The 26348-nt window shown below is 39.6% G+C and overlaps 1 protein-coding gene across 1 annotated transcript in view; it reads left to right on the top strand.

Moving 5' to 3' along the window:
• ttc28 (tetratricopeptide repeat domain 28) overlaps window positions 1-26348 on the top strand; it is a 244762-nt gene that overhangs the window by 195927 nt on the left and 22487 nt on the right. Inside the window, 13 exon segments of the mRNA XM_051938750.1 lie at window positions 7185-7381; window positions 7460-7613; window positions 7701-7872; window positions 8174-8342; window positions 8436-8596; window positions 12307-12795; window positions 13802-13994; window positions 14131-14211; window positions 16275-16527; window positions 17769-17878; window positions 22651-22780; window positions 23589-23816; window positions 26092-26257. Coding sequence (XP_051794710.1) covers window positions 7185-7381; window positions 7460-7613; window positions 7701-7872; window positions 8174-8342; window positions 8436-8596; window positions 12307-12795; window positions 13802-13994; window positions 14131-14211; window positions 16275-16527; window positions 17769-17878; window positions 22651-22780; window positions 23589-23816; window positions 26092-26257 — 2503 coding nt within the window.

Genomic DNA, 26348 nt, shown 5'->3' with positions numbered 1-26348 from the left:
TAACCACCAAGCCAGTTCCATATTTGTTCCACTATATTTTGAATTGTCATCTGGATCCTGCTTTTTTTTTTCTTTGTACACATTTCCACCATAATCTGATGCAGAAAAGGAACAAATTGGTGCATAAGAATTCACTAGAATGCAGGAATTGAAGGACTTGATGCTCAGATTTCCTTGATGGAGGACCCTCAGCCCAGCCATTTAATGTGTGCTCATGTGCATGTTTCATGTGTCTGTTGGGATAATGTAATCACCTCATGCATATTTCAAGTCTTTCAGGTTGTTAGTCAGTTTCACACAGTGTGAATGGCTCTTTCGTGCAGTTACACACGGGGCAATAATATGCCAATTAAAGATGCAAACTTCATTTGAATTCCTCGTTATTTTGTGCACTCAACTTTATCATTCTTTTTCATTTTTTTGGTTTTAATTGTTTTAAATTAAATTTTACTCTCCTTTGTTTTTTTCCACTTTGTTCCTCAGTCTTTAGTGTGATGTGCTTTGTGTTTTCTCGTGGTGTAAACTGAGTCAGCATTGGTTACCTCTCTGAATCTTGATGAGATATCATAGCCAGTGATGCTGTGTGGTGGAAAAATGTAATCTATATCATGATAGCGTTTGTATTGTATCCTGTGTAAGGGCTTATTTTTTGAGGACTTAAATTCAACAAAAACATATGGGGGAGTAGTGCAGTTCTTTTCATAGACTTGTTTAAAGGCTGGTGGTTTGGATCGAGTTTATTCTCCACTGCAAAACTAATTCCGATAAAAAATATCAAAAGAAGGTAGAAAAACTGTTTAAAAAAACAATAGAATTCTGCAACGTTCACACACTGTAAAAATGGTGAAAAAACAGCAATATCTATAATTTTTCAATCGCAAATGCACATAATTTGTCTTCCAAATAGTAGCAATTATTAGTCGGCTAAAGAACACAACAGAGTTATGTGATGATTGGCGTTGGTTTGTCTGTTTGTCTGTTAGTAACATTACTCAAAAACTGACTAACAGATTTTGTTAACATTTTCAGGGAAGGTCAGAAATGACAAATTACATTTTGGCAGCGATACAGCTTATGGCCTGGATGCATAAATTTGTTAAATATTTCTGTATCATTGCGAGATGCACAGCATGGCATCACTGTAACTATGACAACAAGTGAACACTACGTCAGCTGCCTACTGATGATCACATGATTGTGATCCTACTAGAAATTGATTGCTGTGGACTTATCAGGCTTTATTTATCGGAAATGATACAAGGAACAATTGATTAAATTGTGGGGGTGTTTCAGAGTGCCATCAATTCTCCGTCACACGATTCGGTATCTGTACATAAAGTATACATGCATAACACATGCCTGTGCTCAGCGAAAGGTCATTTTGTTTGTGGGTACATCTATATTAAATGGCCACATTCTATGTTGCTGTGATTTCTGATCATTAAAACTAACAAACAAATGCTGCATTTCTTAAAAAAGAAAAAAAAAGATGCATTTCTGACAGTGAAATATGGGAGACTGAACAGTCTCTGAGTGCTTTTCTTGTCTTTTTTCAGTTTTGGTATATTTTTTTTAAGGTTAACATTTAGGTAAAGGCTTTATTCGTGTAATTCTACAACTTACTATTTGTAAATGGTAACTGTAAACAACACAGGTGAATTTATAATTTTTAAAAATTATAGTTAAAAATTGTCAAAAAATGCATTATTTACAGTGTAAGGTTGCAATGAATCAAAAACAAATCTTGGTGGACTGACATTGTACTAACATTTTTTTAAAATCAGTTGGTCATAGTGAAAAAATCAGCAAGTTTTAACTAACAGTAAATGTTCAGCAGTGCACTGAGCACCCACCAGCTAGCCTTATTAATCTAAATAGAGAAATTCATGGCTTAAAATATTCCAGCACCATGCTGGAATTCCGGTGTATGGTGCCGGTGTTTGGCTCAAGAAAAAAAAATAGAACTACATTGCCAGTCGTGTTCGTCTACCAATGGAATAAGGGGCACACAGCTTTTGCTGGCAACCAACACCAACACTAAAGCCGCGTGTCCACGAGATGCGATTTTCCCGCACAGCAACGCACCGTTTGGAGCTGACTCCTGTTTTGTCAGAGTCGCCATCCAGTAGCAGTCTTATCTTTTGTAACATCTCCATCAACAACATGTAATTCACCATACTGACTAGCATAACACACCTGAACACACTGCTGTGTCGTCTCTGTGATCATAGAATTGAAGTTATGTCCAGTAGCTAGCACTTGTTGTTGCTGCATTCTTGGAACACCACAATGGAAAGAGAAACGGTGAAAGAGCCCAGTGCAGGGCAGTCCATGTAAATTTTAGCCTGCACTGAGTTCCTGCAGTGGCCAGCAGCCTAGTATAATACAGACTGTCTCAAACTCCGTTCTCCTCTCAACCATTTAGTCAGGTTTATGCATCCATGTGGCTGATATTAGTCTGCATTTTTGTTAGTGTCACTAAGACAGTCAGTTTGTCTAAAAAAAAAACAATCAGATTTCAATAGACTAAATTAATTTTTCAATAATAATTTTATTTCATAATGCATCTCGGTACTGTTGTTTTTAATAAAGAGGGCATAGTGGGTGCACCGATGAACACACGTTTAGTGCTCTGTTTACCTCAACATCTGAAAGACAATATCAACAATAGACGACAGTGTCTGTTGATGGTATGGAAGGACTGTTTAGCCCGGTTCATTTGTTCAGCTCACTGGTGTGCAGCGACACATTAGATACACTGGTGGTAAGTAGAATAAATTCGTAGTTGGTTTTAACCTTTTTCTGGGATTTGTTGACACTCAGAAACGTGCAGACAGAGCTGGACCTGTGCCAGAGATTTTGGAAGAATCAGCCACAGTTTACACTCAGTGAATCAGACCACAGTCTGACATGGAAACCACACGTAACCTCTTCCATCTGGTGTCTCGACACCCCCCATATCCCTGCTTCCCCTCTCTCACCCCGCTCTCATCTGTCCTCCACTGTGTCCTCATTGTTAAATATCATATATTTTATTCACTGTGTGTTCTCTCATCTCAACGTTTCTCAGAGCAGTCAGCAATATGACTTAACAAAGGACAGATTTTACTGAAGCAGGACCAAAATCAAGACAATGTTTCTTATGGACGGTTTTAGAATATCTGTCTGACAAATTCAGATCTCTCAGTGTATGTAAAAGGTGAGTGTGGGGTCACTGGAGTGGCGCACAATAAATAACTTACAACAAAAAACTAACAAATCCTAAATGTATGTACAATTTTAACAAAGCTAGTGGGAGCTAACTCTTACATTAAAGCACAACACCTGTCTTTTGCAAGGATCCGGTCATTTTTACCAACAGTGTCTATGTTTTGTCATGAGGATCACAAAGAGCACTAAAACACGCACAAATAGATAAATGGATGCCATCATCTGGTTGGTGTAGTAGTGGAGGATGCTGTTCGTTTATGTGGAACTGTTAAATCTGCTCAGGCCAAGTGTGCAGGGAAGCACAGTTAGACAGGAAAGCAGGCAGTCCAGTCATCTCAAGCAGAACAAATGCATTGATTGGACAGCTTCCTCCAGACCTGCGACTGCTATACAGGGCAGATTGTTTTCTTTTTGTAATTGGAGCATTTGATTTATTGTTTGCTGTCAAAATGAAAAGACACTTTTTAAGAAATACAGCAGGTTCTTCTGGAGCGCATTGCCTACTCTAGCTTTATTGTCCTGAAAATTGTACAGAAACTATAGCAAAAGGACTTTTTTTCTCAAGATCACTGTGCAGTGTTTAGTTCACCCCCCAAAGACCTTTCCATGAAAAGAAATCAGACCGAAAATGTGTATATTCACAGCAGTACTATGAAAACAATTCCTGTAAAATCAAATCCTGTTAATCTACGTATGTTTACATTGAATTAGACCCTAGCTTCAGGGAAATAACCCAGTTGTAACTCAGGGTTAAGACAATAAAAAACCTCACTAACAGCAGGAGGGGAGATAAAAAGTGTTGTGTTTGTGTGTTGCTGAGATTCTTTAGTGCAAAGTGCTGCTAAAAAATAAGCTAAAAATACCCACCATGTAAATCTTCAAGTCAGTGGTTTCAAATGTTACTGATGTACAGATAAACAAAAACTGTGCATTTATTGGCCTTTCCAGAGGTGTAACTAACCATAACCCATTCCTGTGCAGCTGAATGGTGAACATTTATGTTTATGAGTGTGTAGATCTGCATCTTACAACGGTGATTATTTATTAGATATTGAGGTCCCACCTGCAGTGCAGTAGATAGGGTGACAACCGTGCATACTGGTACATTTTTAAGCTCTTTTAACATGACACCTGACTGTGAATGTGGCCCCCAGAAATTACGATATTGCTAGAGTTGGGGCGGCTGGTGTGATATATGTGTTCAATAATTTAGAGCGCAGTCAAAATTAATGCACTAATTTTTGTGATAAATGAAAAAAATATTTAACACATTTGGAAAGCCATGAAATGACGTTAAACAAGAGATTTGGGGAAAATTGGAGTGTTAAGCTCTTAGTTTTTGCCCTGTGATGAATTTTTGTGTATCGTTTTGGTCTTAATCTTATCGTGGAAATGTGTTTATTTGTCTAAAGGAAAGCACAAAATTCAGGGGTTAATTGAAAATATAATGGCATGCGATGCAGTAAGGCTCCAAGGCATTCTGTGTTTCTTTGAAATAATTATTCTCCTGTAGATCAGCTTTTCTAATTTAAAATTGCCCCTACTGACTCAACACACGCAAATGTGATTGTATCGTTTGTTTCCATCAGTAAGCCTTTTCACGTCATTTAAAAAATTATTCATTTCAATCTGCAGCTTTCTGAAAAGTACTGAGTAGATCAAGGACTGCGGGAATTTGAAATAGTTTGTGACTGAAAAACAATGTAATTTTTACAATTTTACAAAAATATCTTGTGTTTCCATCCAATCAGTGGGTATTAGGGTTCAGAGCGTTATTTAATTTATTTATCCCTGGATTTTAATATCTCCTATTCAAATCTTTCTGCACGTTCAAGACACATATCTGCAGTGTGGGTCATTTTCCGTTGGCTTTGGGTCACTTTTGACCCATGTGGCGGATCAACGGGTTAAGGGAAAAACCTAGTATGTCCAGTTTTAAATGAGTTTCTTCTCTCTCTCTCTAAAAAAAGTAAAATTCTGGCAGATTTCTTTCTAAATGTGACTTAATGAACTTAAGATTATACAGAAATTACCTGCTAAGTCTGACATTTGTGCAGTAATTTGTGCTGTACTGAATTTCCCTTCGGGGATGAATAAAGTGATTCTATTCTGTTCTATAAAGTGTTAAATAGCAAATACATCAAGTGTGTAGCTGTCAGTTGAAATTTAGCCAAATAAAAAGTAAATGTATTCCTGTCAATATCTAGTATGTAAATATGTGCCTTCCTCTTGTTTCCCGAGCTCCATCCTTGACTTGAATTCTCTCCTTCAGCTTTGGTCTGCCGTGGCTCTGTAAACTAGGTTGTTGACAGTGGATAAAACACATCATCACAAAATAAGTTGAACCGGCCACTGGGAACCAGCTTCTCCAGTTGGTTTTCCCCGGATAGACACGTCTCTGCATATATGCAGCAGTAAAGTTTGAAGAGCCACGGCAGCAGATATTATTAGATTCGTTGGATCTTCTCACTGTTGCTTTTAAATTATGTACTGCTCTGTACTCACAGCCGTTTTACAGCTCTGAAAGCCATTTATATTCACATGCACACACATGTAGAATATTTATATCTCCTCTCTGTCATTTTGTGAATTTACCATGTTCAATGTTTCATGTTCACAGTTGATCAAATCACTACTGGGTACACTGATCAACAAAGATGTACACCAGAGACTAGGATCTAATTTAGCCCACCTCACATGACTTAAAAGCATTTGTTGATAATTTTTGTATCAATTGGATTTAACAACTTAAATTGACTTGAATTTGTTACAACTAGACACTTGATTTGACCTGCCTCATTTTGTTGACAGACAAACATCCATGTTATCCTTACCTAAGACCTGGCATCCACGTATGTGGACAGCTTTTTTCCTTTCAATAAAAACCGTATTATTCATAATAATAACTACAACAACAACAAAAGTAACAAGAAAAGCACTCAGAGATAAGTCTGCAGCGGTTGATTTGTAGTAGAATCGCAATCCTGTGATCGTCAGTAGGTAGTTGACGTAGTGTTCACTTGGTGTCATAGTTTAAGTGATGCCATGCCGCTATCTCACAATGATACAGAAATCTTTAACAAATCAGTGGGTCTAGACTATAAGCTGCATCACTGCCAAAATCTAATCACTTGGTCCTTCTGTCATTTCTGACCTTCTCTGAAATTTTCATCCAAATCCGTTTTTGAATAATGTTGCAGACAGACAAACAGACAGACAGACAAAATGATGGACAAGAGGTACATAAATTGTCATGCATTCCTTAAATAGCAATAATAAAAACAACATAAATATGATAAAATATAATATATATAATAATCAGATATTAGATATTACCCAGTTAGTACATTTATTGGTTACTCTTTATCCCACAAATCTAGAAGAAATCTAAAAATGCAAGCCCAACCAAAGCTCAGGTCTTATAAGGATACATGGTTCAAATGAACTTTCACTCGTTCCAAAGTAAAAATGATCAGTCTTTTGGATATAAATCCAACATCGTGCATCTTTAGTTTCAAGTGACTCAGGTTTTTACATGATTTGAATTGTGCTCTGCAACAAGATTTAAAGGTTCAGTTCAATTCAATTTTATTTATATAGCATCAATAACAGGTCAAATTGTCTCAAGACGCTTTGCAGAACCCATGTGCCTGAACCCCCATAGCAAGCCATAAGGTGACAGTGGCAAGAAAAAGTTCCCTTTTAACAAGAAGAAACCTTGAGCAGAACCCGGCTCTTTAATGTGGAGGAACCCATCTGCCTGCTGGATGGCGGGTTGACAGGGACAGAAGAGGTAGAGAGGTAGAGGGGTAGGGGTTGAGAGGTAGAGGGGGAGAGGGATGGGGAAATGGACTTTACACTTCAATTGGATTGCTTTTGAGATTGCAACTGGACTTGTTGCTTACCAGCATCTTAATATCTTGGTTAGTTTAACAAACAATTTATCTCTGTCCTTGTGTCACCTCTTTTCTCAGGCATCATACACCAGATGAAGGGTGAGTATGAAAAAGCCCTGAAGCTCCACAAAGCCCACCTGTCCTTTGCCCAGGACCTCGGTGACTATGCTGCCCAGGGACGAGCCTACGGTAACATGGGAAATGCCTATCATGCACTGGGCGTCTATGACCAAGCAGTTAGATATCACCGGCAAGAACTGCAGATCTCTCTGGAGGTGAAGCCCTGACACTTCACAGGCAACATCTCAACACTCATGTGGTGAAACACAACTAAAAGTGTGCTTGTGTTTCAGGTGAATGATCGTCCATCACAGGCCTCCACACATGGGAACCTGGCTGTGGCCTACCAGGCTCTGGGTGCTCATGATCGGGCTCTCCAGCACTACCTTCACCATCTGACCATTGCCCGGGAGCTGCAGGACACTCAGAGTGAAGCAAGAGCCCTAGGCAAGCCAGACAACAGTGACAGATGCACTTTTTACTGAATGAAACATGAAAACCTTATAATCTGATCTTCTCATCTTCCCTTTTCAGCAAACTTGGGTAATTTCCACAGCTGGAGGGGAGAATATGCTCAGGCATTGCCTTACTACCAGCAGTACCTGACTTTGGCTCCAGGTCTGCAGGACTTGGAGGGAGAAGGCAAAGTTTGCCACAACCTCGGCTATGCTCACTACTGCCTCGGACAGTACAGAGACGCTGTCAGGTCAGAGAGAAGATTATTCTCTCAGAATTCAGCTTAATAGGATGAACAATTGTCTAGTTTTCCTTGTTAAAAACTCTCAAACGCCACTGTGTCATGTGCTATGCAGCCAACCAGAGTGATTTTTCTAACCTTAATGGTGCAGGAGAAAAGGAAAACGGGGCATGACTCATACATTTACTGTGCTTTATACACGAAAATGCATTTGCACACAAATTTGCATGTTCATTTAATCAAACTTTCATCATACTGATATAAAGTGGAAATATCAAAGGCATGATTTGCATTTTTATCCATTTTCTAGGTATTATGAGCAGGATCTGGCCTTGGCGAAGGACCTCCAAGACAAACTAGCACAGGCAAAAGCCTACTGTAACCTTGGTCTGGCCCACAAAGCACTGGGGGAGAACAGCAAGGCAGAGGAGTGTCAGAGATACCTTCTCTCTCTAGCACAGACCTTGGATAACACACAGGTCAATGCTGCGTTCACTCCAAACTGTAAAATCATGTCTATAATGTAGGAAGCTGTTGCTAATCATTGTTTGTGTGGTTGTATTTGTAATCAGGCAGTTTTCAGGGCTTTCGGAAACCTCGGTGATGTGTGTGTGTGTCGTGGAGATCTTCCAGGAGCTGTGAAGTTCTACCAGCAGCAGCTAACTCTTGCACAGAAAGTCAGCGATCAGAAGATGGAAGCTGATGCCTACTCAGCTCTTGGATCAGTTCACAGGTAATAAAGTGGTAAACCACTGTGTCATCCACAAATAGCCAATACTACACAACCAAGCTGAGTCCAGTGTGGGCTCATTTAAGTTGAGTGTCATGAGTGATCCGTTAACAGCCAGTTTTCTCATTCCTCTCTAAAAATTGTGCACACTTTGTGCACAGTTGACAATGCTGGAATGTTTTTGGGAATTATCTTTTTTAAGTGATAATTTCAAAGATCTCCATTTCAGGGCACCTGCGGCAATTGTTGTTTCTTTCAACCCTTAGAAATGAACAGATGCACCAAATTCACATCCATTCTTCCCATTTGAACTGCATTTTTTTTATTTATTTCAGCGGAGTATAGCGTAAGTCAGTTTAAACAGAACTTGTTCTTGGCTTTATCTCTGCCAGTTGGCTGCTGTAGGTGAGCACTTGAGTGAATATAATGACGACATTATTTCCCAAGTCATACAGTGTCTTACCACCATGGGTCTGATATTACCATATTCCAGACACTCTACTCTGCACAATTATGAATATATATATATATATATATATCTACTGCCAGCATTAAATACTGAGATACATGTCAAAACAGTATTTCATTATCCCTGTAATGAAAAAATATGACATCAGGTTGTTTTGGTTTTATTATGATATATTGCCTGCATTGTCTGTAACCAGCAATGATGTGTTCTGTGGAAAGCTGGATTGGTCTGCCTTCACTAAGGATGATCTAATGTCCTATTTTTTCCACACTGATACTCTATTTTGCAAAGTTAATCGACCTTATGACGCAATAAGATGTACTGATCCAAATTGCGCAGATGAGCGCCACATAAGTAATATTTGTACATTTTATAATGATATAATATGTGCACTTGATAAAAGTAGTGCAAAACATTGTAAACTACAAAATAAGAATTATACAAAGCGTCCAGGTTGGAATAGGTTTGTTGCTGGCTACTATGAAATGGCTCGTGAGGCAACAAGAGAGTGGGCTCTGGCTGGAAGACCTAGGCAGGGACCCGTTTATGAAAATAAGAAACTCACAAATGCAAGATACAAATATGCCATTAGATTCATCACAAAAAATGAGCATAGCATGAGATCAGATTCCATGGCAGGAAAGCTCTTAACAAACAATGTTATGGATTTCTGGAAAGAGGTGCGGATTCTTAACAGTAACAAGACTCCACTGACATGTACGGTGGATGGCATTTCTGGGTCAGATAACATAGCAGAGCACTGGAGACAGCATTATGTAACACTCTTTAACTGTATTCACAGTGAATACATCAATGTAGAAGCGATTGACAAGAATGAGTGTATGAGTATCACTGCACATGAGGTGTATGAAGCCATAAAAGAGCTGCCTGATAAGAAGACCTGTGGGGCAGATGGTATATATGCAGAGCATCTAAAATATGCCAGCTGTAGGCTATCTCCCCTTCTGTCTATTTGTTTTACCACTTGCATGACCCATGGTATTTTGCCAGATGCTCTCTTATCTGTCATATTGGTCCCTGTTATAAAGGACAAAGCAGGTAGATTGGGAAATTTAGATAATTACAGGCCCATTGCACTAGCCAGCATTGTATCAAAAGTAGTTGAAAAGGTGTTGTTAAGTAGAATTCAGCATATCATCTCATCATCAGACAATCAATTTGGTTTTAAGTCAAAACATGGCACAGATTTATGTATTTTTGCCTTAAAGGAAATTTTAAGAAAGTGCAAAAGTAAAAACTCATCTGTTTTGATATGCTTTATTGATGCTTCTAAAGCATTTGACCGTGTTAACCATCTAAAGTTGTTCATCAAAATGCGTCAGCGAGGGGTCCCAGAATACATATTAAGAATATTAGCATACTGGTATGCTCACCAGGTGATGCAGGTAAGGTGGGGCAACAGTATTTCTGCCCCATTTGGTGTTTCAAATGGTGTGAGGCAAGGTGGAATTCTTTCTCCTGTGCTTTTTAATTTGTATATGGACGAACTGTCACTACAATTAAAGGCTTGTAAGACTGGTTGTATGATAGGTTCCACTCTTGTAAACCATCTAATGTATGCTGATGACCTTGTTGTTTTGAGTCCAAGTAGTGTTGGGATCCAGGAGCTTTTAAATCTGTGTTCCTCTTATGGATTGGATTATGACATCAAATATAATGCAAGTAAGAGTGTCATAATGATTTGCAGAACCAGAGAGGACAAAGACCTGACATTCTCTCAGTTTAAGTTATGTAACGTCATTCTGAAGGTTTGTGGTAAATATAAATATTTGGGTCATATTACAAATGATGATTTGTCAGATGATGATGATGATGTATTTCGGCAATGCCGTATGATGTGTGCTCAGGCCAATATGCTTTTGCGCAGGTTTGGTGCTTGTACAGATGCTGTAAAAAAGACACTATTTAAAGCATATTGTACACCATTGTATACTGCCCACCTGTGGTCAAACTACAAACGAGCTACTATTCGTAAACTCAATGTTGCATACAATGACTGTTTAAGAACTCTTTTGAAAAGACCACGATGGGAGAGTGCCAGTTCATTGTTTGTTTGTGCTGGAATTAGGACATTTCAGGCTATGTTGAGAAACCTGATGTTCAAATTTATTTGTCGGCTCAACAATTGTGAGAACTCTATAATCATTTGCCTGACAGACATCAAAAAAGTGCCACACGCTACCAGTCTGAACTGTGGCGTCACTGGTACAGTTGTCTGCTGTAGTGTTTTTTTCTGTGTTGTTTTGTTGTTTTTATTTGTCTGGACCCTGTGTCTGTAATAAAGTTTGATGATGATGATATATATATATATATATATATATATATATATATATACACAGTGGGTACGGAAAGTATTTAGACCCCTTGAAATTTTTCACTCTCTGCTTCTATATTTGTGTTTTATATATATACTACACAACCAAGCATCCAGTTGAGACTAGTGTATTTTTATTTATTTATTTAAATATTTATTTATTTATTCAGCTTTTTTTTTTCAATATATAAGTCTTACAGAGGGCTGCACAGTGGTATAGTTGTTAGCACTTTTGCCTTGCAGCAAGAAGATCCCTGGTTCAAATCCCGGGGTGGGCCTGGGATCTTTCTGCATGGAGTTTGCATGTTCTCCCTGTGCATGTGTGGGTTTTCTCCGGGCACTCCGGCTTCCTCCCACAGTCAAAAAATATGCTGAGGTTAATTGATAACTCTAAATTGTCCGTAGGTGTGAATGTGAGTGTGATTGTTTGTCTGTATATGTAGCCCTGCGACAGACTGGCGACCTGTCCAGGGTGTCCCCGGCCTTCGCCCGAGTCAGCTGGGATAGACTCCAGCACCGCCCGTGACCCTAGTGAGGATAAAGCGGTGTGCAGAGAATGGATGGATGGAAGTCTTACAGAGTTATACAATTTTTTTCCCCCGTGATAGAAAGGCTGATATAAAAAAATCTACAAATTTTGTCACAACAAATGATGGAAGATCTGGACAGACTAGAGGGTTTTGAAAAAAAGCAGCACCAACATGTATGGCCAATCTTTATAATAACAAGGTGAGAGCAAAGTAATGGCAGTGAAATTACCCTGAAGATAGCCTCCTAGAGCTCAGAGGGTTAAACCTCACTGCTCAGGGATCCAAACAGTGTCACCTGTGTAATGTCAAAAAACAGTTTTCAGCTGTGGGATTCTTTTCTCCTCCCTCCTCCTCACCTCACCTTTTCCTCCCACTGTAGGCTGCTCCGCCAGCTGGATACAGCCTTGTCCTTCCACAGCCAGGAGCTGACCGTCAGAAAAGATCTGTGTGATCAGCAGGGGGAGTGTCGCACCCTTGGTCACCTGGCAGCGGTGCACATGGCCCTGGGAGACTACGCCACAACCTTCCAGTGTTACGAGACCCAGCTGGGCCTGGCACAGGGGCTCAGGGACGCCCGCCTGGAGGCCCAGGTCCACGGAAACATGGGCATCACTAAAATGAACATGGGGGTGTTTGAAGAAGCTATCGGCTATTTTGAGCAGCAGCTGGCCATGCTGCAGCAGCTGAGTGGAACTGAGAGTATGCTGGACAGAGGCAGGGCCTATGGGAACCTGGCTGACTGCTATGACGCTCTGGGAGACTATGAGGAGGCAATCCAGTACTATGAGAAGTACCTGACAGTGGCTCAGAGTCTCAACCATGTCCAAGACCAAGAGAAAGCCTACAGAGGACTTGGCAATGCACACAGGTAGGTGAAACTGATCTAAAGATTCAGGGAAATGAAGAGTCACCTCAAGCGGCATTTATTGAAAAAGTAGAAGCTCCCTGACTTTTTAGGAACTGTATGACAGGTGGGGGGGAGTGGGTATTATGCATTATTTTTTCTTAGTTATGAACATTAGCCTTTATGCTAAGCTAAGATAACCAGATGTGGACTGTATTTAGCTATTGTCCCTCTCATCTAACTCATTGCAAAGGGATGTACAAGTATATTTTAATAAGTGTTATATTGCCTTCAGCATTTCTTTTGTGACTTGTAGCTGTAGAAAATTGTGTATTCCAGTTATTTTTTTTTACATTTTTGAATGGAGAAAAATGGATTACACACTTGAATACATAAAGCTTGGAGAATGATATAGGTTTGGCTTCTTCAAAATGATCTCAACAAAATTTTTAAAGACTATCTTGCAGTAACTCTATCTTGTAGCTGCTGGATTTCAGCGCTGCAGACATCTGTTTACATTTGTTTTAAATACTTAACTGATGTTTCTACTTCTGGTCCTTCCCATTAGTTTGTTGTCTACTACAGAACAGCATCCTTGAAACAATCATAAACAAGCTTGTCTTGCCTCGAGCATTCTGCGTACTTACATATTTTTAATTAGAGTCATGATGGTAATGAGAATACTCATAATTTAGTTGGAGTAATAATAGTACCAATCAGCTATAGTGATGATGTGCAGCTCCTGTTCAGACAGCATATCCCCACAGTTCTGTTCACTGACAGATGAACAAGGCTTAATGATGGGTTTCTTTTATCCATCTGTTGTTTCTGCTCTCTGCAGTGTGAATTAGTTATTAATGAGAGAAGAGTCACTGATGTATCTCTATGAACTCCTTTGTAGATGCCTCTTCTTGAATTCTTTCTCTGAGAGGATGCAAGAAATGTCCAACTATTATGTTGTTCATGAGAGCCTCTCCAATAAAAACAAATAATCAAACTTTGCGTTTTTCTTTCCTTTGTCCCTCGTCAGGTCCTTGGGGAGTCTCCAGCAGGCACTGGTGTGCTTTGAGAAGCGGTTGGTGGTGGCACATGAGCTCGGTGGTGAAGGAGGGGGCAAGGCTCAGGCCTATGGGGAACTGGGAACCCTGCACAGCCAGCTTGGCAACTACGAGCAGGCCCTGTCCTGCCTGGAGCACCAGCTCAACATCGCACATACCGCAGGGGTGAGGCTTTACCTGCACAACGTTCTTGTCTCAAGGGCGGATTTCTCTACTTCAAATGCTGAATGTGATGAATTATCATTTTTATAAAAAGCAACTTATGCACAGATAATGTAGTAAATCCTGCTTTAACTGTCAGGATAAATCCCTGGAAGCAGAGGCGAGCGACACACTCGGAGGCATTTATCAGCTGATGGCAGACAACGAGACGGCTTTACAGGTTTGTATAGATTCATAGTACAGTGTTTAACCCCCAGAACCCTGAGCAGTTTCTGTTTTGTTTCCTCCTGTCACATTTTCATTCTTGCAGTGGGGTCATTTTTAACTGAAGTATAAAGTCCTGCACTTCTGTAAAAACAGCACAACCATGACTAGAAGTAAAGAGAATTCAGAAAGTCTTCTGATAGAACGTCATCAGTGATTAAAAAATTTTTTTTTTTACAGTTTCTGGTTCTGATAAGTGTCATGTTGCTGATTTTTCTTTTTAAAGAAAACGCCTTTCAAATGCCTTTCAAATCTGCTGGTGTGTTTTGGGGTTCAAGGGTAAAAGGAATAGTCTGACACTGGGTGAAATATGCTCATTAACAATGCCACTCTCTTGTCTGTACACTAAATAGTACATGTCAACCTACAACAAGCAGATGATATGCTTAGTTTGCATACCATGGTAACATGTTTAATTTGTGACAATGTATTGATTGCTTACACTATCGGTCAAAAGTTTTAGAATGCCCTACTTTTCCATTGAAATTCAAATAGTCCGAGCTATAGCTTGAAATGGTAAAATACAAAAAGGCCTTTATCAGAGAACAATAAGTGGCTCAACAACTTAAAGCTGTTCTGCAGCAATGGAGGTTGATCAAGTCTTGAAAGTTGGTACTACCAAATCCTACAGGTGTCCCAACTTTTCTTGATGACTTACAACCCTCTCTCTCTGCATCAAAGTAGTGTTGGAACACACTTGGGCACCCTACCCTCGAGAGCATTATTTTAACAGTATTGTACTATAGAAGTAGTGTGTTGCTATAAAAATGGAGAGGAAAAGGTAATTAACAACAGAAAAGAGATAGACCATCATAACACTTAAAAATGTAGGTATTTCCTACAGAGAAATTGCAAAGAAGGTCAAGGTGTCAATGAGTACAGTTTTCTTAACCATCAAAAGGCACTCAGAAACTGGAGGAAACTCTGACAGGAAGAGGTCTGAAAGACCCAAAGACAAAACAGAACCAGAAGACAGGTTTCTGAGAGTCAGCCACTTGCATAATAGCTCACAGGACAACAGCTTTAAGCACAGCTTAATGGTGGTCGTATTAAGAAATCTCAGTTTCAACTGTGAAGAGAAGACTTGGAGTTGCAGGTTTGACAGGTGGAGTTGCAGCAAGAAAGTCATTGCTAAGACACCAGAATAAGAAAAAGAGGCTTTCCTGGGCCATAAAATACTGCCAATGGACTACTGAAGACTGGAGGAAGCTATTATGGACTGATGAATCAAAACTTGAAGTCTTTGGTCCATCACGCAGGATTTTTTTATGCCGTCAAGTAGAAGAAAGGATGGTTCCTCAGTGTGTGACATCAGCTGTCAAACATGGAAGAGGAAGCGTGATGGTCTGGGCCTGTTTTTCTGGATCCAGGGTCAGTGACTTGTACAGAATGAGAGGTACCTCTCTGGTATGTTCCTAGTTGGTCAGGGGTTCATCCTACAGCAAGATAATGACCCAAAACATTACTCAAAGCTATGCCAGAACTACCTTAGGGAAAACAAGATGGCAAGTGGTAAGCTTGAAACCATGGAATGGCTAGCACAGTCTCCAGACTTCAACCTCATGGAGCTGGTTTGGGATGAACTGTTCAGAAGAGTGAAATCAAAGCAACCTACAACTGCGACATATTTATGGGAACTTCTGCATCAGACTTGGGAAGAACTTTGTAAAGAATATTTGATTTCCATTGTGGAAAGAATGCCACGAGTGTGTTCAGCTGTTATATCTGCCAAAGGTGGCTACTTTGATGAGTCAAAAATTTAGAATACATTTGAGTTTCTAAATTGATTTTTTTTTTTACTTCATTTGTTTATTTATTTTATGCTTTTCTTTCAGAGTACAATGAGACATTAACATGCATAATTAAAACTGGAAAAATTGTAGTGTTCTAAAACATTTGACCAATAGTGTAGCATTAGAGGTGAAACTTGTATATCAGTCTTCTCCTCAAACTGTATTTCCAGAGTATTTAATACATTGTCAAACCAGTCCTTTAAGTAACTGAGGTCTCCTGCTGCAGTGGCACCAAAGGGCGCTGGATATTGCAGAGCAAACCGGCTGTGTGAGGAGCCAGGGTCGCGCCTATGGCAACCTGGGTCTGACATTCGAAGCTCTGGGAAACTATGAGCGGGCCGTGGTCTTCCAGGAGCAGCACCTGAGCGTGGCAGCACAGACCAACGATCTGATAGCTAAAACTCTGGCCTACAGCAGCCTGGGCAGGATACACCACGCACTGCAAAACTATGCTCAGGCTGTCATGTACCTGCAGGAAGGTAAGTTATAATTCATCAACCAAACAAGCAATGTTTTTGTCAGAATGACATCACTTTGACAGGTCGGTGAAGCCACAGTGTTATGTATCCCATGTCTGAAAAGGACTTTCTGATAATTTTGACATGATATTTCCAACTTACTGGACACAAGTGACCTTAATGACCTGAATGCGCCATTGAACAACAGGCACTTCTGCAGTGGTCCTTAACCGAACGTTTCCACTGTCTTCAAAGGCAGTCTGTTTTTGACATGTATCAACACACTCCCAACTTGTAATGAAATGCGAGCAGAAAGTTAGCCACAGTTTTCCCCCTGCAGTCATGGAGGCCCCATTTAGAGAGGCTCTGGCTCTTAGCGCTGACTTTGATCTTCTTTAAAGTCAGAGCTGTTTAGGCCTGAGAACATTGTGAGGTGCATTTCAGAAACCCCAAAAAAGCATGAAAGTATTCATGGCACTGGCTAATAGAGGATCAGCTCTCAGCTGTTTATCCCAGCGTGTGGTTTTCTTCAGGCAGCTTGTTGTCAATAATCCTGTTTGATTTAACTAGATGACTCTTTGAAACACTCCTCTAGTTTTAACAGCATCCTTGTTTTTAATCATTTTTAAGACTGAAATCAATTAAAATGCAACCTAATTGTAATGGATATTTAAACTGAGTGGTTGTGTTAATTTAAGAACTCCTCCAGGCTCCACTGGGCCTGTAAGACGCAGTCACGGTTTGTCAACTAACTCACAGTTCCTCCAGATTTTAATTGACCATTAATTCAACAAGCAGCAAGGATTTGGGCCCGGAGTTGAGGTGAGGACAAAGCTGAAGAAGCATGTGCATGTGTGTCTCCAATTAACCTCCCCAACAAAACACAGATACACAACATCACAGTGGCAGACAGAGACAAAGCAGGCGAAGAGGCGTGTATGAAAACTTGATGTTTGATGAGATTTGGTTCAATCTAGCCTAATGAGAACTAAACACAGCCTGCCCCAACTGTCTGCACTTTCGCAGCAGGGGAGAAGAAACAAATCTGAGACAAACCGAGGAACAGAGAGGAAGCCAGAACTTTGAATTTGAATGAAAAGACAAAAGGAGCAATGATAGAGAAAGAATGGCAAATGCGAGCGCCGTGGGCTCAGTGAGCAACAGTTGTCATTAGCGTGGAGGTGGCAGGACTTTTAAGGAGATGACTTTCAGATCAGCCTGTGGAAGCAGTATCTGATCTCCTCTGCTGTGTTTCTCCTCAGGTCTGCGTCTGGCAGAGCAGTTAGGTCGGAGAGAAGATGAAGCGAAGATACGCCATCGACTGGGTCTTTCTCTGTGGGCTGGTGGAAACCTGGAAGAGGCCCAACACCAGGTGTGTGTGTGTGTGTGTGTGTGTGTGTGTGTGTGTGTGTGTGTGTGTGTGTGTGTGTGTGTGTGTGTGTGTGTGTGTGTGTGTGTGTGTGTGTGTGTGTGTGTGTGTGTGTGTGTGTGCGCGCGCGCATCCACAGCTTCCTATCTATAGTTTCTTAATGAATCCGTTTTCATATACGAGGAGTTGGATGTGGTGATTGGGTGCATTATCATAAAAGCTAAGAAAGATAAAAGATCTCACAAGAAAGCAGGTGTTGCAAATCAAGTAAACAACAAGGAATTTTAAGCAATAAAAAGTGGTAGAAATATTTACAGTGTGCAGGAATGTGTAACTTTTCCACTTGAGAATGTGTGAAATTACACAGTGTATGGTGTAAACAGCCTGAGATGTGCAGATGATAATAATAATCCTATTTAAAATGCAGTTCGTTAATGTAACAAACCGAGCCAGTGTCTATGGTGGAGGGTCGATTGAGGCAGGCAGTGTCATTGCGGGTCTCTGGCAAAGCTGCAACTGGCAGAAGTCTGGAAAAGGCAGAAAAACGCCTGCATCTCTCCCCTCTCTGGTCTTCCAACTCTTCTCATCCAATTGGTAAAAAGATCTCTTCTACAGTTCTACAGTTTCATTTAGCAGACACTTTTGTCCAAAGCGACATACATCTGAGAGTAGATACAAAACAAGCAAGGATCTAGTCAGCAAAAAAAAACCTGGATAAGAGTCAAAAGACAAATTCCATGGTGATAATAGGACCATGGTGTCTACAGGCAGTGCAGATGTAATAGGATTTTTTCTTGGGTTTTTTTTGCAGTCTGTCAACTGCAAAGGTGTTCAGTGAAGAGCAGGGTTTTTAATCTGTTCTTAAAGACTTGAGAGAAATTCTGCAGAGTTTGGTAACTCATTCCACCACCGGGGAACCACAGAGGAGAAGAGTCTAGCTATCGACCGGCCCTGTTGTGGTGGTTGGATCAGGCGCCTTTTGTTGGCCGAGCGTAGTGAGAGGGAGGGAGTGTTGACTTGAATGAGAAAGTTCAGGTCGGAGGGAGCTGTTTTCATTGTAGTTTTGTACGCAAGTGTCTGAGTTTTGAATTTTATGCGGGCAGCAACTGGAAGCAACTGCTGCCTCTTACTAGTTAAATCTCTCATTACAAGCAAGTAGGGGTGCAGAAGTCTAGGTTCCTCTCAGACTACATGAATTACAATATCTAGAAAGATCAGTGTGGAATTTTTGCCCAATGATGCCCAAAAAAGTACTGCCTACCCCAGCTGTAACTTTCTCTTGCTTCACAAACTGCTGAACAAGTAGAGTGAAGAGAATCAGGGAGTTATTCTGACTAACAGACACTACACAAACAGTGAAGCTGTTGTAGTTTTGGAAGCTGTGTAACAGATATACATTAATCTTCAACATCATTAAAACCAACTACCTAATACTATGTGGGTTCATTTTGTGCTGCCAAAACAGCTCTGAACCATGGGGCCATGAATACAGGTCCTCTGTGGTGAGGAACACTTCTGGGTCCTGTGGGTTGTGGGGTGGAGCCTCTGTGGATCAATTTTGTTGTCGTGCATCACATGGATGCTCGATCAGAGTATTTATGTGATGGCAAGCTGTTTAAACATTTAATGTCTAGACCTATATGCACTGCAGTAATTTATACATATTTAAATATGTACATTTTAATATTTTATTTAAAGTTGCTGAACATCAACAATTCACATAAATTCCACCGGAGTCTAAGTCTGCAGAGACAGCAGGACTACTTCGGTCAACAAAGTTTTGTTTTCAAATTTCAGGGAAAAAGTGATTAAATTAATTTTACTGTTAGCCTTAACTGGCCCAAGTGCAGTCCATGCAGTCTGGTTTTCCCATGCTTCTTTCACCCTAAATTTCGCATGATATCAGTGGTATAACATTTTTATGGCTGGATGGGATAAACATCAGATTCTGGTCATAACTCTGCTTCAGCCAGATATTTAGCTTGTTTTTGTCTGGCAGTAAATTCCTTCAGGTATGCTGGAATGTTCTGGATGTTTGGATCCCATCTTTGGAACAGCACCAGCTGTCTCCTTTACAGAATTACGCTTCCTCTCATCAAAAACAACTCCTCCACTTGTCTTATAAGCTCTGGTTAGCTTTCAGCAGCTGTGACAAGTAGTTTGGCATCAGTGAATGTCGGGTGCTGGGGTGTTTGTGTAGAAGAGTATCTGCAGCCGAAAAAGCATCGAAGGAGGATTCCAAGAGTTACATAGCAGTTACAGCCTGGGGATGTAGAAAATGTCAGGTTAAGCAGTAGTTTATGAAGGGATATGATTGCTTTTTCTCAAAAGGGAAATACACTTTATTGACTTGTAGTGGTTTCATTTGAATGAATGAGTTCAAATATGATGCACTGGTTCATTTAGTTAAAAAATATCTACAGTTAATATAACAAGGCTTCTGCAGGTCATTGTCCAGTGTCATCCTCTGCTGCAGCTGTAACACTGTAGTATCACCTGCTGTATGCATTCTGGGATATTCTGTAGTCTTTGCTCTAAGACTTTGCTGTGGAAACATCATGTAGCCTGAACCCTTTCTGTTTACTCATGTCTGGCATTTTTGTCTGTGTAGGTTCTCATTCATCCAGGTCATGGTTATCCAGACAGTAGTTTAAATCAATCCACTGGACTTTAAGAAAGTTCCTTGAAGACGTTTCACCTCTCATCCAAGAGGCTTCTTCAGTTCTGGTGGTGGTTGGTGTTGCCTCACAGAGGTTTAAAAGCTGAGGCAACACCAACCACCACCAGAACTGAAGAAGACTCTTGGATGAGAGGTGAAACGTCTTCAAGGAACTTTCTTAAAGTCCAGTGGATTGATTTAAACAACTCTGGCATTTTTGTGAATATAATTTTGCCTTATACTGAGACAAACAAGCCATCCTATTGAGACATTGTAGTAGCACTAACTGATGTTAATGATCCTCATTAACTTTCAGACTAAAACAAGCATTTCATGACAAGTATCTGCTGGTAACTCAGTAGTTCAGGCTACAGCTGCACCATAAAGACAAAAAATACAATAAAAAAATCAAAGCCACTCACTTCAAAGGTTGTTGAAAAACATAAGTCAGTGATGGATACAAGAAAATTTCACATCATTAAATAGAGTTAAAGCCATCATTAAAAACTAAAAGGAATATGGTGTATGTGTAAACCCACTGAGAGCAGTGTCCTTAAAAATTGAATGAATGTGCAAGAAAGAGATTATTGAGGGTGCCACCAAGACACTTATGACTCTTCTGAAGTAGTTTACAACCATATTTATATACAATAACCATGCTATTATATCTGATAATGACAGAGGAAGTATCCAGAACCTTTACTTAAGTAAATGTATGAACAGCACACTGTATTAACACTACACTAACACATCCAGAAATTACTCAAAATTTGTCATTTTAAACTCATTTCAAGTTATTTTCGAAGAGTTTTCTATTCAAAAACAGTTTCTGTGAGCTAACATTTACAGATTATTTCTTCACCTTCTTGCGAAAAATAAGCTGTTTACAATTAATATTTCCCGTTAAAAAAACATGAATTATTACAATTTTCAACTGAACTGCAGGCAGTGTTTCCACAACAACAGAAACTGAGAGGAAAATAAAACAAACTGGATCAATTAAAAAGCATCACAGTATTAAATAGTCCATCCGGGCATTTACAGAAGTCTCTAAATGGCAAACTTGTTCCGTATTATTTGCATAAGAGCTCTGCACAGACAATGCAGCATTTGTGAAAGTATCTATGTCAAATAAATAGTGCTTAATATTATAATTCTAAATACTTGAGAATAACTGTGAGTAACTGTGTCATAATATTCTACCATGAAATTATTACTTATGCAAGCAGTATTTTACCACTTTAAATAATTTGGGTGAAGCTAATTATTTTTTTAAATAATCGTCTGATTATTTTCTCAATTGAATTATTTGTTTTTGTCAAATCATAAAATAATTTCCCATTTTGAGAACAACCACTTTGAGCCCAAAGTAGCATTTTCATAGTGCTTATCTATGTGCTGGATTCAGCTGAAACTACAATATGATGAAGAAAAACAGCAAATTATTGAATGTTTAAAAAGAAAAGCAGAAAATTCTCATGTTTGAAAAGCAGGGACCATGAAATGTTAAACATTTTTGCTTGAAAAATAACATTTATTTAAAAATTTGCCAATAATTTTTCTGTTCATGGACTCCTCATAAAATCCGCTTGTATATACTATTGAGTAAGTTAACTATTGTGTTCTTACTGTATTTTGTTTGCAAAAATCTTAAAGTATTTGTGATCTAGCCAGTAACTAAAGCTGTCAAATAACTGTAGTGAAGTAAAATGTTTGAAATAATCTGAAAAAGTGAAGAACAGGTACCTCAAGAATGTAATTAAGTACTTGATTAAATGTATTTAGTTGCATTGTAGCACTGAGTTTCTGAATGGCTTCCATGCTTCAGATCAATTCCTAGTGAGGCTTTACATTGTCCTCTTGTGTGTTTGTAGTGTCACCTGGTGGTTAACACTGGAACTGCATGTGTGTTCAGATTTGAAAGAACTACTGACAATTAAATACAACTTTTTCTGCTCTATAATAATCTGTTAAAGTAAGAGCAGAAGCGCAACAAATGCTGATGATTCCCTACCAGGAATGAAGGCTTACTTGTGAGGAACTGACCTATGGGTAATGTGTAAATGTATATATTTGTACATGTAATATGAACCTGTTTGTTTGCTGTGTGTTACAGTTGTACAGAGCATCTGTGCTATTTGAGGCCATTCGTCATGAGACGCAGCACAGCACAGATTACAAGCTCTCCCTGTTTGATCTCCAGACCAGCTCATACCAGGCTCTCCAGAGAGTCCTTGTCAGCCTAGGTAAACTAACTGGCCTTTCCTCTTTTTGTGTTGTTGCCTTTCAGTGTAAATTTCTGTGCTTTGCTTTGTTCTTCTCTTCTTGATGTCACTCTGAGTGCCTGTTAGCGATATGATCACCTCATATCTTCTGTGCATGTCGCTTTCTAAAGTCTGAGGAGTTTCTGGGTGCTTTTTGCTCCTGTCACATTTTTTTCCTCACTAGGCTCATTTTTTCACAGCAATATAAAATCTTGCAAAACCATGACTTGGAGTAGAGAAGCTACAAATGTGCTCTGTGCTGAATTACAGTTATAATGCTCAAAATCTTTTTATTTATTTCTTTGATTATTTTTTTTTATCTAAAATATTGTAATTCCATATATACAACATTAAATTTGTCTTCATGTCGGTCACCTCTCTGCTCTGTGTAAGCACAGCCTGCAGTTCAGCCTAGTCCCTGAATTTTGTCAGATTTCTGTTAGCTATAGCTTAGCCAAAGGAGTGCAGAATATTTTGACATGGTTTTAATGCAAACAGTTCACTTATGGAATACTTTTAAACACACTTGAGGTATAAAATTATTTTAAGGAAATATTATGATTTTTAGCATAAATCTGGTTGATGTTGCTGAGCAAGCTGCATGCCACACAGTTTATTCAAGGGCCATCCGAAAGTGAAAGCTTTTTTTTAACTTCATTTTAAAGAAAAAATGTCTTTTCAAACATGTCGGCAAGTTTCAGGGTTCAGAGGGTTAAACAGCTTCTTTAACAGTCTGCTCTCTTAAATCCCCCACTTCAGCTTCATGTCTTGTTGTGTTGTTCCTTCTCAGGCCGGCATGATGAGGCTCTGGCCATCGCTGAACGAGGCCGAACACGTGCCTTTGCTGACCTTCTGGTTGAACGCCAGAGAGGAAATCAACAAACAGCGAGCACTGACCCTTACATCCCGGTCACTGTGGAGCACATCCTGGAGACGGTCAACGGTCAGAGGGCCATGGTACTCTACTATTCGCTAGCAGGAGGCTTTCTGTACAGCTGGCTGATGTCTCCAGGAGCAGGTACACAGCCACGCTAGCGCTAAAGCACGACAGATAGTTTGTCCACATTTGTCCTGTAAATAAAGCTGTAGAAATGGCATTATTCATGATATCAGACCTTTCCTGTGTTGCGACCATACACCTACAGCATAGGTTTCTATAAAAATGCCACGGGAAACAAAGAAAAACAGTCTTTAATGAAACATTTTGTTGGCAGTATTCAGGGTGAAAACAGTTTTTTCAGCTATGATAGTAAATGTTTAGTTGTTTTGTGTGTGTGTGTGTGTGTGTGTGTGTGTGTTGTGTGTGTGTGTGTGTGTGTGTGTGTGTGTGTGTGTGTGTGTGTGTGTGTGTGTGTGTGTGTGTGTGTGTGTGTGTGGTGAAAGAAAATGTTCCATGAGTGTTTATATGTTTAAATGGGCTTTAATGTCCATGTGGTGCACTTGGTTCATGAATGGATTATGAGACAGCAGCCCCTGGGCAAAGACCTGTAAAAGGTCTCCCATCTGTTCTACATAGAAACAAGACATCCAGACTGAAGGAGACACTGAACTACAAATGTCACTGATGTCTTGCATGTTTGTTTGTCTTTTGTGTGGCTTTGCTGTTTACAGTGGTTTCCCATTTTGTGTTGATTTTGTATCTCTTTTAGACAGTTCTGATCTCTCTCCGTTCTTTTGTGTGTATTTGCAACAGTGTTATGTGTATTTGTAATTATTTTTAGTCTCCTTTTCTTGTTTTGCACTTCTGTCTTTTTGTGTGTTTGCAATGGTTTACATCTAATTGTGTTTATTTAGCATCTCTTTTCCACTGGTTTGTATTTTTATCTCACCTATGTGTCTCTTTACAGTTGTTTAACACATATTTGTGTTTATTTTGTATCTCTTTCTTTTGTTTCTTGCTGGTCATTTGTTTGTCTTTTCAGTCATTTTATGTATATTTGTGATCATTTTGCATCTCTTGTGGTTAATTGCAGTCTCTTTCTGATCTTTATGTGTATCTTTATAGTGATTTTATGTCTATTTGTGTAAATTTCACATCTCTTTTTTAATGGCTTAGATATCTTTCTGGTGTTTTTGATGTCTGCAGTTGTTTTATGTCTGTTTGTCTTAATTTTGCATCTATTTTTCATTGGTTTGCATCTCTTTCTTTTCGTTTTGATTCTCTTTATATTTGTTTCCCTCTCTTTGTCACTGTTTTGTGACTCTTGGTTGTTGTTTTGAGTAATTCTTTTGTTTCTTTGTGGTTGTCTGATTGACATTTCAAACAGTGTCCAGGATCCTTTACTCTTTGTGCTGCTGTGCATGCTGGAGCCATTTGCAATTCCATCCATGACTTGTTTGTCAAAAGAATGCTTTTAAATTGAAGCCATTAACTGCAGTTCTGTGATGTTTTATTTATTGAGAAATTATTACGTTTTAAGTAGAAGTTTATACAATCAGATGGGAATAGCAGTGAAACAGCTGCTACCGGGAAGGATTAATACATTTCACCGTCCTACCCATGAGATATCACAATGTATCATACATTCAATGTCACTAAAATGAAGCATTAGTCATATATTAGTAATGTTTTTAAGTTGTTAAACAGGATTTGACTACCTCAGTGATGAGTGTTAAGATGTGAATGATCTGCACTTATATTTTCTACTCAAAGCACTTTGCCATGTGTTTCTCATTCACACACACATCCACACACCAGTGGCGACAGACCTGCCATACAAGGTGCCTGCCTGCCATCGAGAGAAACTTCAAGTTCAGTGCCTTGTGATTAGTGGACAACCCGCCTGAGCCACAGTGGTCTATGCAGTGCAGAAGTTGTCCTGATTCCATCCTCTGTGAACCAGAATGAAAAGCGCCCTTAAAGTCCTCAAAGAGACAGGGTGACATTTTCTCTGCACGCTCGTTCTCCTCAGAGGATGAACACTTTAATGCTTCCTCTGGTGCCGCCTTTAGGGTGAAATGTCAACAGTATCTGCACATATCTGATGATATTTGTATGGTAAACCATTGGATTTTAATCACTCTGTGGATGAATGGCCTTTCCTCAAAAGCCATTGAAATGTTTTTACCCCATTTACTAGTTACTTCCATTCAACACTTCGACCAAATATGATGATTTCTATCAGAGTTTTAGACCTTTATCTGCCATTAACTTTGGAGCATTTTGCATACAATGCTTTAAAGTGCTGCACAAATACCAGTTTTTCCAGTTGCTTGAGTAAATCTGCTGTAGTCTGTGCCCACATACCACCACATACAGTACATTACTCACTCATGTTCTTCTGATACTACAGGTATCGTAAAGTTTAATGAGGTGTATCTTGGAGAGGCTGGACTGGAGGCGACAGAGTTCCAGGATGGTGGTGGGAGCCCACAGGGAGGAGGAGGAGGTCCTCTGTCTCTGGAGCAGTACATCTCCAACGCTAGAGAGGCTCTGGGTGTGGACAGCCATTATAGCAGGTACTGATTGCTGCAGTGATTTCAATGGTGATACAGTCAGATCTATTGTTGGGGGCAATGTCAGATTTTTGAGAGCGCCTTCTAACACAAT

This window comes from Acanthochromis polyacanthus, chromosome 18 (genome assembly GCF_021347895.1).
Source record: "Acanthochromis polyacanthus isolate Apoly-LR-REF ecotype Palm Island chromosome 18, KAUST_Apoly_ChrSc, whole genome shotgun sequence".
Taxonomy (NCBI): domain Eukaryota; kingdom Metazoa; phylum Chordata; class Actinopteri; family Pomacentridae; genus Acanthochromis; species Acanthochromis polyacanthus.
The sequence above is the reverse complement of the archived record's forward strand: the minus strand, read 5'-3'. Positions and strand labels throughout refer to the sequence as shown.